Source organism: Clarias gariepinus, chromosome 11, assembly GCF_024256425.1.
Source record: "Clarias gariepinus isolate MV-2021 ecotype Netherlands chromosome 11, CGAR_prim_01v2, whole genome shotgun sequence".
NCBI lineage: Eukaryota > Metazoa > Chordata > Actinopteri > Siluriformes > Clariidae > Clarias > Clarias gariepinus.
The window spans coordinates 17,417,620-17,430,368 of record NC_071110.1 but is presented as its reverse complement, the minus strand read 5'-3'; the positions used below and the strand labels follow the sequence as shown (position 1 = coordinate 17,430,368).

The window sequence follows — 12,749 nt, the reverse complement described above, 5'->3', positions numbered from 1 at the left end:
TAAAGACAGGGCAGCTCTGACTTAAATATAGCTGCGAGCTCTCCAAATGAGCTCTCAGGAGACAGCTTGCAACACCTGCAGTCATTTTTCAAACAATTTAATTGGTTTACTTAAGTCAGGTGACACTTACAGCAGTGCTTTGTTCCTTGTCACTGTGACATAAAGGTCTCCAGATGCAATTAACCCCATTTCTGAGACACTGTACAGAGAACATCTTCTTGGGAGGGAGCCATCTGACGAGCAACTTGTCAAATGCTAGAATTAATTCACTAACACGATCTCTGGGATTTTGTAGGAGGTCTCGTGTCTTTTTTTATTTTAAATACAAATGATTTTCCCCTCCACACTTTACAGTTTGCCAGATCCTCAATTTTAGGTGACTATGACATGAAATTCTCGCTGACTATGACATAGTGTTAAGATCACACAAATTAGGAAAAGTCGTTCTCTTTGTTGTTTATCAGCGAAATCAAGTGGTGCTCTTCTGTCTGAGAGCTTCTTGAGTGAGAAAGGAAGGAAAATTCCTCACAGCATTTCAATCCTGGCAAACAGCGGCCACTGTGAGTCATGACACTATCCGAGGGCTCCGGTGAAGTGTGTGGGTGGACAGCTGCTGTGATGGTGAAGTATATGAAGAGCGCTTCCTTGGCCGAGTCAAGGGAGCGACAGAGAAAGCGCGAGAGGGAGCGAGGGAGATGGAGAACGAGAGAGAGAGAGAGAGAGGGAAGGTGGTGGGAGGGGGTGAGAACGACAGTGGAAGATGGATTTCCACACATTTATAATAGCTGTCACACCTTACGTTCTCCGAAGCAATTTCACATTTGAGAATGGGACAGCGGCTCAAATTAAAAATGACATTAATTTCTGCCAGCCAGCACACATTGCATTTTTCATCCCAGGTGAAACACTTCTAGAATGGGCCCTGGAACGGTATAAAAGTATTTCAAAACAATACGCATCAGTCAAGGAGGATTTGGCGTTTATGGGCATACGAGTATGCTTTTGGATATACACTACACTATATGCATTTGTCTGTATTTCTTACATATTAATTAAATCGTTATCTGCTTTCTAAATATGCAGTATATTTTGTTTCAGGCTTACAGAAGTAAATCTGAATGCAGGATCATAAAGTTAGTGGTGCACACAGCTTCATCCGTATATGCTGGGATACACACATTCATAGCCAGGGGAGATGTTGTGTAGCCAGGCCACGTATTTAGCATATTTTCTGTTGGTAGGAAACTGGAGAAGGTGGCGTAAACCTCTACAGAAAGGGGAGATGATTCCGATTACTCTCCCAGAACTGTGTATACTGGATCTGTGAGGTAGAAACGGCACACACGGCACCCCTATGAGATCATCATCGGCTTTTAATCTGGCACCGCATGTGAAATGAAAAACTCTAACTCAGGAAAAGTATTACTATATAACTATAGTAAAAACGCTGCATGTTAATGTCAATCAGTTGGCATCTGAAAACATTAATGTTAAATAAATCTTCGAAATGACAAGCCGAGAGTGACAAGCAGGTCCGCTCGAGGTCACTTTGCTGTTTAAGATTAGCATGCAGTTAATTCTAGTTATTTTCTTGCTCTACACCACTGAACCGTGATATACAGAAAAAAATCACTGGGAATAAAAGAAAACTTACACGACCCTTTCAGCTCTGTGTTCATTTTTGTGCATTTTAATCGTTGTGCATATCTGATATACATTCTTTTGCAGATATATTCATAATTTAAATCACACATCATTTGCTTGAAAAAAATGTTAATTCAAAATCAAAAAACCATGAAATGTTTCAAAACAGTTTACTTTATTATTCTTTTTTTTTATTTTTATTTTTTTAAATCTTCTCCAGACAAACACATTGATTTCTGGACCACAGTAGAGGATGGAAACCTTTCACAAACATTTTTTATTATCATAATTATTTGAAAATACAAATATAAAATTATACTTTCCACATCTGAGATGTGAGAGACCCCCATCCACTTTAGTTTATTTTACAACAGGGCTTAAGCAAGCCATAGAAGAAGACCTGAAAGATGCTTTCAGACGTCAGTCCGTTCAGTCAGTTCATGCGGTAAAAAGTCCGTTAAAAAATGGGCAAGTGTTAGGAATGGACAAGGCAATCAGAGAGGCGAAAGCTGGGGAGGAAAACAGGAGAGCAAGTTCCCGAAGGAAGCGTCAGAAATAAACACCATTCCCCTGTGACACCTGCCGTGCGAACTGTACCGCGTCCCCACAGAGTTAAAGGGACACGAACACAGTTAAAACAACACGGGTCCCGGCTTTCTAACTGTCCCAGTAGTGCACGATGCAGCTTTTTCACAACACGTGATTTTCGAACATGATTTCAGTGTAGACTACTGACCCAAACGTTTTCCCTGGGCCACTACAAATGATTCATAAGCATTATGAGGCAGCTTTAACAATTTAACAAAGAGATATATACACTATACATATATATCCTGTATCTGTATACAAGTATATACATATGTCATTACAGTATGTCATTACAGAGTGTGTGTATGCATGTATGAATCTATGCGTGCGTGTGTGTGTGTGTGTGTGTAGACAGCGTAGTTTGTTCCTTCAATAATGGGATGATCGTTTTGGCCATTACCTAGCACTTGCCTCAAAGTTCAAGTTTTGAATGGATACGGTAGTTCTTTTTCGAATATCACCCAACACCTTCCAGGTCATTTTTTTTTCTTTTCCTTTTTTTTTTCCAAAACCAACAATTATCCAATGATTTAACTATTCTAGCAAGATGTGTAACATTCATCTGCTGTAAACGGCTGTCGATGGAAAAATAAAATAATGGCAACAGAGCCATGCTACCTTAAAGTCCAAGCTACAAGATCAAATTAGAAAAGAAAAATGTATAAATAAGTAAAGAAAGAAAAAAAAGGAAATGACTGAGAGACATTATAGAAGGCTATCAAATACGGATCGCCAGGCTTCATTTTAATCAAAAGCCAGATCATGATTAAAACACTGTAGTGCATTAACTCATACGCTTGCGTGAATATATCATCTTGTAAATGTGAAATTTGAGAAAAGTTATAAAAAACAAACGAATGTTTGTAGCGTGCTCATAACAACTTCACATAACAGATCAATATACTTTATTTATGTAACAGCATGGCTGAAAAAGGTCAAATCTAGAGCCATTAACATTTGTATTTTTAGGAATGATCTAAAGGTTACACGGATATAATGACAAACAACAGTGTTTTCCTAAAAGACAGGGTTCTTTTGGAATCTAGAACCACAATCACAAATCACAACCGGTTAAATTCCGTACCAGAGCGCGTAGTAAAACTGGCTCAGTGTGTGAGTCTGAATGAAATCTGAGAGCACGTTATCAGAGAGACAGAATCCACAAGTAGTTATGCACTAAACCTCACCTAGAGAGGAGTTTGATTAGAATTAGCTTACATTCATAATCCCTGAGAACAGATTTCATTCAGAAAAAAATTGCTCAGATTTCACTGTTGTATTCTTCTTCTATAGATAACAATAATCAACCATGTCTTGATAAATCTGTTTAGACTTTAACAATACCAGCTGACAGACCTGTTGGATTGTTTAAGACACTGTATGAGAATTAAGATTCCAATCATCTGTTTTTTTCGTTGCTGAGATCTACTTTAGCTTTTGATTAACGTGAAGAACTGGCACTGAAGTGAACAAAAAAACCTAAAACTGAATATGGATCTATGCCACCACATTGACATTAAAAAGCATTTAAAAATAGTAGTGGACTTTTTAAAGAGTATAAATATCAAAACCTATTACAGTTTTATCCGTTTATCTATAATTAATTGGCTAGATTATCATTAGTCAGGTAGAACGTACTAAAAAAATAATAAATTTTTTTCCCATTCATGTAATAAAGTCCTTTCCATAATTATAAAGTTTGTCCCTCTTAAAAAAAAGAAAGAAAGAAAGAAAGAAAGAAAACAAAACATTTTTGCATATAAAGCATTAGCATTTAAGGTAGTATGGCATACCCCTTTCCAAACATTCAAGGGTTGGGATCCAATTAATGCCTTGTTTACAACTCTGTCTTACACCAATTACTTTTTTTTCTGGATTTTATCATGAAAGCTTTGGTTAGTTGAAACCACATGAGAATCAGAAAGAAAGAAAGAAAAAAAAAAAAAAAACCAACAACCAGATGACTACAAAAAGTAACATGAAAACGGCATGAAAACAATGTTCAGCATTTTTTTTTTTGTTTGTTTAAATGATTATCAAGAGAAAGTTCTATCCTTACTGGTCCTAAATCTACTAATCACTACAGCTCTACTGTAACGTTGATTACATAACATCTATGACTATTCACTAAGAGAGAGTGAGACAGAGATATAGTGAAAGAGCAAGAAGACAAAAGCAGGGCAGAAAACGGGGGGAGGTGGGGAGAGAGAGTGAAACGGATCAACAGAGAAATGTACAGACCACTACACTGGCATCAACGACAGCACTCTTTAACAAGGTAAATTTGTTTAGGTTTTTTTTCCTTTTTTTTTTTTTTTTTTTTACACACTACTGAAACACAATGATCAACAGAAGATTACTGGATGATGCGACAGGGAATGGAGAGATCATCAAATGATAAATACAGTACATAATAACTGTAATATAGTCAGCAACATATTTAACATAGTCATTCACTTTCACAAAAATAGCAATAAAAATCCCCCGTTGTTTTTCAAACCGCGACGGGGATCACGCTGTTTTGAGTAGTTTTGTCTTTTGAAACAGTTTAAACAGGAAGCAGGAAGCTATCTTTCTGCATTGCTTTTACTTATTCCCCCCCCCCCCCCGAAACGTACGAAAAAATTTCATCACTTCGAGTCACTTTCAGTAAAACTGCTGAAAAAAAGGGAGAAAAATAAAAAAGAAAACACATTTGCAGCAAGGATGAACAACAGCAAATATCAGTCAGTTTACACTCTTAAATATTACTCTTATTTCACTAAGAATATATTTTAGCATCAATTCGATCTCGTCAGATCCAACATGTACGTGTAGCAGCTACTGATTTCATTCAGTTTCAGTGTATCGGAGGATTTGAACTATTGCTACCAATAAACTCAGCTGTAACGTTGGCAGATCAGAAGCACAAAAATAAAATGCCCGGTAAAATTATTATTCCACAAACGCAGCCCGTGAAGAGCGGGGACACCGTTTCTATTCGAATACGAATCCTTCATATGACCCACGGTTGAGAACATCCTTTAACATGTGCAAATAGAAAATAATAAGTTCTTTCTCACAGTGCAATGATTCTTTTAAATTTCAAGACAATCATTTTTTTATTATTTATTTTGTCTCACGATAAAATAAATTAATTTGTTACGTCCTCTAAAGTACATCCCACAGGACTGAGGTAATGGTGCAAAAAACCGTTCCTAATTGATCACGGTAAGTCAGAAATTACTAAAAATCTTGAAATATTGCCTTTTTGTTTCCAAAACCAGGCGTTCTGTGTACTACTTTTTTTAAGGACTACGGGAAAACTCTAAATTAAAACCAAGTGAGAAGAAAAAGAAACAGTTCAGTTCTTAAAAATGTCTAATTTCATCACTGGTACTTAAAAAAACATGAAACAAACATGTGCTTTGGATTTCAGTTCGATTTTGTTTATACAATGCTGATTTGTGTGTATGCGTGTAAGTATTTTCACTGTGAAAGCTGTGCACATCTGATCTCACAATCTAGTCGATATGCTGGTTTGCTACCTGCACAGTTAGAAAGCCAACAGTATTTACAGAGCGAGCTAACAGTGTTTTATTGAGCTTGTGTCTGCAGTCGGGTTCTCACGGCTTTTGTGCTACAAATGGATTTCAGTTACCACACCGAGCCTGAAAGATCTTTTTTCTCTCTTTCTTTTTTTTTTTTTTAAAACATATTTTAGATTGAGCACAGTACGACCTCTAGAACACCATCACAAAAATATGGTTCTCTCTGAGATGGTTCGATGTAGTTATGAGTAATATTTACAGATTTCATAACTTTTTTCTTTTTAAATCTCATTTCACAAAGTATTAAAAAGAAATTTATATATTTTTTCTTTTATCGACAACGACGACAACAACAAGGAAAAAAAAAAACATTTATAAAAAAGGACCGTGAAAATATTGTAGTCCTCTTATTGCCCAAAATAGATAATAATGATGACAACAAGACGGCACACGAAACAAAGAACGGAGCTACTTAGATTTCTTAGTTACCCTCTTGTTGCTCTTTTAAAGGTTGAAAAATCATGATTTTTGAAGCAAGTCCTTCAGTTTTCTTGCTTGAACGAAATGAAATCTGAAAACGTGAAACATTGGGTATTATTACAAAGAGCCAAGAGTGAAAAGACAACTATAGTGATGTTATTACACTAAAAGAAAAAAAGAGAGAAAATGTACATTTACAGAGTCCTTCTCATCTGAGAACATCGTATATAATGAAAATATTTTAAAACTAGTCAACCTCAAAGGCTGCTCCAGACTATATGATAAAAGATGTTAAAGAAACAACGTCACTGAAACGAGGGAAAAGAGGTGAAAAAGGACAGAACAACATCATCATCCTATGGCGATACATTAGGAAGAAAGAAAAAAAAGAAAAAAGAAAAATCCAGGTTTTCATTATAGTACAGCAGATTAATGTTGGGTTTTTTTTTTTGTTTCTGAGATGATTCAGACATTTCTTTTGTTCTTCCGATCCTGCCATCTCAGCTTTTCCTTGTCGGTTCCACGCTGTAGTGCTTGGAGTTGTACGGCCGTTACCTGTATACAAAACCAGTTAGAAACTGCGGCCTGTCTTCCCCGGACCTCCCGATAAACTCTGCTGGAGCAAACAGAAGATTCACAAGCCTCATAAACGGGTCGTTTAAAGAGTGGGGGTGAAATTTTATGTATCAAATGTGCTGCATCTGAGCCTTGGGGGATCCACAATATCACAGATCAAATTTAAGTGCGGGTTTGGTGTCTGCGTCGTCCATTCACTCATAAAATAAATGTAGTCTTTGGAATTATAGGGTTTAATTTAAATAAAGTACTAACAATACAGTACTCCATTTACTTATACAGCTTTGACTTTTTATTATAATCAGCTTCTGAGTCTGCCGCTTCTCTGAGGCTGAGTACGACGCACTGTTGATAATGCGATCATGTTTTGAATGGTCTAGGACATTTGTAATCACACTCTTACTTACATTTAAAGCAGATATGAGTTTGTCTGATTAAGATTGCACTGTCTCTCTACAATCTGAACTACGTTAGACTGTAACAACATCACTGTAGGTTAGTTAAACTACAGACATCGCTAATAGAGATTCTCAGATGCAGGACATATTGAACTCATTAACAAGCACACACATGCATTAGAGTTTTCAGCATGCAGAAACAAAACTGTGGCCATCTGCACACAACACACGGCTGGTTTACACAAGCTGCACAGCTCTGTTGCTTTCTCTGAAACACTGTTTAATCCAAGAGCCATAACAGTTGCTTGAAAATCTCTGTGATCTTAGTCAAATTTTGAGGAGCGTCTTTTTCTGATTCACTTTCAAGAGCAATTAGATTGGTCTTCTCACACATTTGTAGATTTGTTTATTTGTTTATTCTTGCTACTGGATGTTTGAAATTTCCTTCATGATCGATCAATCGATTTATCGATTTATCTATCTATGATAATGAATAAACATTATATATATATAAAAAAGAGAAGAAAGTCGGAAAAGGCAACGCAGAGATAAAGAAATATAGCTCACATGTTCTATGAGGGCCATAGTTATTTTGAACTACGAAAACATTCACAGCATGCATTTGCCAGGCACACTTTACACACACTGGTATAATTATTTATAAAAACACACTACACTTTATAGTCATCCTTATTATAAATCCCTAACAGAATATTATAGCACAATAATATCACAATAAAAGGCAAATAACAAAGACATACTTTGCATTTTTAAGGAATTATACTATTATCAGAAAATATTACTATAAAATGTCTTAAAGAACATTTCAGAGTAATTGAGAGGCAGTACAGCATATTGTGCTCAAAGCTGTTGAAAATATTAGCCCTTTAAGACCTCCTAGCGTTCATGCTTAACTGCTGAATCCCTGCCAGCTGTGGGCTTGATACATTTCCAAGAAATAAAACAGAACACAAATAGAAATGCTCCTAGCTCAGAAAGAAAAGGTCTCACTTAAATAAATATATATATATTTATAATATTTTATATATTTTAATAAAAAGTGTCAAAATCAAAATAAGATGTCCTCACACAGAGCATTTGACTGAATACTTCAGTAGTGTATGTTTGTGACAGAAGCACAAGAATATAATAGAAGGCGTTGCAGTCATTTTTGAATTGCATTGACCACAATTTATGTTCATGACCAACGCATATAATGCTTTATAACTTTCATTACTAACCTAATTATATTTATGACACCTATGGCCTTCATAGAAAGTGTTACAAAATATGTGTGAAAAGCTGCTACTGCTAAGAGAAGAATCTGTTAGTCCTAAACACACACACACACACGTACACACACACAAAGACACATACGTGTTCATAAACATACACTCTAGTGATTAACCACAAAAGGAAAAGGTCTGTGCACCTAAATGATTAGCCTCTAATTAGCTTTATAAAGGGAGTCAGTGTGGAAAACTTGGCTGGAACACTTTCTGTGAATTTCATATTCATTAATCATTGTAACTGTTCATAATTCACTGTAAGTTGGTAATAATTCCTAGTAAGATGTAGCCCACTATCTAATTATTAGCTATGAGTAATTCCTTAGCTAAAAATTTTCCAGTAAACCACATAACACCACCATGATATTTATTAACATGCCACATGGTGTATTGCATGGCGTACGCCACATGGTGTCCTGTTATAACTGTTCATGACCAATAACTATTTATAAAGCACCTGTAATACATATTATGTAATATGTAAACTGTAATATATCTCTTAAACTTTTCCACATTTCCACAAAGTGGCACATAATTGTGAAGTGGCAGAAACATGATAAATGGTTTTAAAAATGTTGCTGTGTATTTGTATTCGTCCCCTTTTACTTTGATACCCCTAACTAAAATCCAGTGGAACCAGTTGCCTTCAGAAGTCACATTATTAGTAACCAGAGTCCATCTAGGTGCTATTTAATCTCAGTATAAATACAGCTGTTCTGTGAAGCCCTCAGAGGACTGTTACATTATGAACAAACAGCATCATGAAGGCCAGGTGTGGAGAAGTGTAAAGCATATAGTCATGATCAAAAGTTTATACTACCTCTGTTAATTCTGTGAGTTTTTTGCATAAAAGCATAAAATTCATCTAATCGTAGCAGGTCTTAGTATTAGGGAAATAAAACCTCAGACAAACAACAACATATACCTTTTTTTGCCATGCCATTATTAATGTAACAAGCTTTAAAAGTTATACTGAGTAACCCCTTACTCCTTCAAAATGATTTAAGCAGGTAACTTGTAGCCAGGTGATGCTAATCGTCAGGCCTTGACCATCAGCAGGGGTGCAGACCTTTGGCAGTTTCCTGGTCCGGGGCATTCAGGTGTATGTAAACACAATGCCAAGTGGGAAAAACAAAAGAAATGGTCTTGGAGAAGCAATTGTTGCTGCACACCAATCTGGAAAGGGTTATAAAACCATTTCCGAACAATTTAAAGCTCAACATTCTACTGTAAGAACGATTGTTCACAAGTGAATAATCTCACTGAGAAGCTAAATGTTAAAGTCCATGACAGCACAATCATAAGTTTGTTGGTAGGGGTTGCCAGCAAAAAGCCTCTTTTGTCTAAAAAGAATACGGAAGCACGAATGAGGTTCGCAGAACTACATCTGAACAAACCGCAAGGCTTCTGGAAGAATGTCCTATGAACAGATGAGACCAAAGTGGAGCAGCACCATGCATTTTATCAAGCAGGGCAATGATTTGTGCTTGCTTTTGGAGCCACGAGGATCTGGGCATCGTGCAGCCATTAAGTCAAACATAAACTTTTCAGAATACCAGAGTAATGTTGCAGAGGCAAATGTTGAGGCCCTCTGTCAGACAGCTAAAACTTTGTCAAAACAGGGTCATGCAACAGGACAATGATCTAAAGCACACCAGTAAATCTACACCAAACTGGCTGAAAAATAGAAGAATCAATTTCGCAATGGCCTAGTCAAAGTCCAGACAATTAAAATGCTGTGGAGGGACCTTAACAAAGCTGGGCGTTAGCAAATGCCCAAAAACCTCAATAAACTGAAGCAATGTTATAAAGACAAATGGGCCAAAATTCCTTGTAAGAGACTGATAAATTCATACAGGGAACAATAACTTCAAGTTATCTACAAGCTATTTAATCATGGGGTTCTTAGTATCGCCCAAATGATTTCTGGCTTCATTTTTGTTGAATAAATAATAGGATGGTGAAAAAAAGTTTGTTTGTTGTTCGTCAGATACTTAATTTGCCCATTACTGAGACCCGCTACGATTAGATTATTTTTATGATGTTTTTTTAACAAAACACAGTATTTAAAAGGGGGGTACTAACTTTTGAACATGACTGTACATGTGTGCAGCTGTAACACTTACACCACCATCAGGTGCACTGAGTATAGCAGTAATCTGGTGACAGGATTGTGAGTGCCCAGGGCTCATCTATGCCTGGGGGGAGCAAATGCCAGTCTGTCTGGTCTGATCCAGAGAAAAGCCAGTGCAGCACAAATTCCTTCAAAAGGTCAAGGCTGCCCATGGTACTGTAGAAATGTATGGCAAACAGTTTAAGGTTGTTCACCAGGCCTCCAAATTACTCAAATCTCAATCAAATCGAGCGTCCATGGGATGCAACTGATAAATTTTAAACAACTTGATCATCTGAATTTTAAAACCTGTATTAATTTCAAATTTTTGGAGCTCTGAGTATTCTTAATGCTGTTCTGTCAATGTTGCGCCTATATTGGTGTTTTCCTTTTTATCTACGCCCACAGTGTTTGTGAGTAGCGTGAACTATAGAAAACATTTTTTCATTTAAAAAGCTGCTTTACCTTTCGATTGGTTTAAATTTTTAAGCAGCATATCTATCCTTCTATCCATCGATGTATCTCTCTCTCATATACATAAGTACAATTGCTGTTAGAATATAAATTGAAATTAGCCAATAACAGTAATTCAACAATACCACCCAGCATTATTTACATTAAACACACTATCGTGCATTTAAAATGTTCATAATAAACAGAAAACACATTATTAGAGCTGTAAGAGACATCTTTTTACCAAATAACAAGAAATTGTAAAGACTAATTGTATAATGCTTTATAAAGATAGGCTTCACAGGAAGTGTTCCTTTGCTTTCTGTGCTGAATAGCACAGATCAGACCTAGAGCTTCCCTTTAAATGAGAGTCATGCTCTGACTTTAAGGGTCCAGCGTCTCCAGGTGCGCACAGATCAAAAGCTCGACACCTGTGCATATTATCCACAAAAAAGCACTTCACACAACCTTGATACATAAGAAACTAAGTGAATGGAGCTCAGTCTGTCTGCTGTGACTTGGGCTCTAACAGAAAGCAACAGCGCAGTTCAAGTAGACCAACTCAAGCGTGCTACACATGAACAAGCAGAGAATAAAGGGAACTGGTTAAACCACTAAAACACTAATGCTGAAAGCTTTCAAAGGGTTTCAGGCCTTCTTTACATAGTAGGTGGTAATCCTGTGAAACCATGTAAAAGCTTCCTGCCATGTTTGTGATAAAGATAAATATCCATATACAGCACATTACAGACTAAAAGAAGGAAGAAGCAAAAAAAAAAAAAAAATGCAAAGAGCATAGAAAGGGTCTAAAACAGAATAATAAACAAATAATGATAGTATTGATTTCAATTAAAAAAAAAATCTACCTCAATTGAGATGGCAACCAACCACCTGTTAGGGTTTCAATGGTATCCATTTGTAAATGCTGTCGCAATCAAAGGACCCTAAAAGTGTAGAGTTAGTAATGATGTCAGTATGTAGTCCAAGTAAAACCGCTCATGAAGCTATCACTTGTCAATAGGCTGGATTTCTATTTCAATGACTGTATTGCCAGCATGAATAAGCAGCCATGCATTAATTAATCTACTGAAGCAAATACACAGAATTCTATAAACACATCTACTGTGTATTTTACTGTTTTGCATAATGCCACATAATTTTTTTTTTATATTTGCAGTCTTTATATTCATGCTAACAGTAAAAACATTAAAAATCTCACATTAAGAAAATCAGGAGTTACACATCATGCACAAAAGTCTGAAGCAAAATGTTGGCCAAAAAAAGCAAATATACACTTCTATCTCAGCGACCAAACTGTGAACTTTTCCAGGATGATTTTTCATTTGGCTTAACATATTATTAGCGCAACAGGCATGGTGGTAAGAGTGGGTGGGTAGTGTCACTGCCTCACAGGTCCAGGTCCTGTCCTGCAGAGTTTGGCATGGTCTTCTTATGAGCTATAGGGTTTCATCTTACCTTCAAATAAGCGAGGTGAACTGGCTTTGCTTTCTTGTCCTAGGTGTGACTGAGTCGTGTCACACTCAAGAGGTATTTCTGCCTCACGCTAACGAACGGAAAAAATAAATAAAAACTTAATATTTAGAATATCTGTGAGGACTAGGTGTTGTACACACAGAACCCAGCCTGTAGAGAGTTAAGAAATGTCTCCACCTCTATG

General features: G+C 36.5%; 1 protein-coding gene across 8 annotated transcripts in view; it reads right to left on the bottom strand.

Annotated features, from left to right (window-relative positions):
* Positions 1-1,711: 1,711 nt before the first annotated feature.
* msi2b (musashi RNA-binding protein 2b) overlaps positions 1,712-12,749 on the bottom strand; it is a 260,386-nt gene continuing 249,348 nt past the window's right edge. For 5 of the 8 annotated variants that reach the window (XM_053507327.1, XM_053507332.1, XM_053507330.1 and 2 more), the window contains 2 exons: positions 11,938-12,015; positions 1,712-6,855 (listed from right to left, as the gene is read on the bottom strand). In XM_053507327.1, the coding sequence (XP_053363302.1) occupies positions 11,974-12,015 (42 nt within the window). In that variant the 3' untranslated portion in view covers positions 1,712-6,855; positions 11,938-11,973. Of the gene's footprint in view, positions 6,859-11,937; positions 12,016-12,749 lie in introns of all 8 variants that reach the window. The other 3 variants (XM_053507328.1, XM_053507329.1, XM_053507334.1) reach the window with 3 other exon arrangements.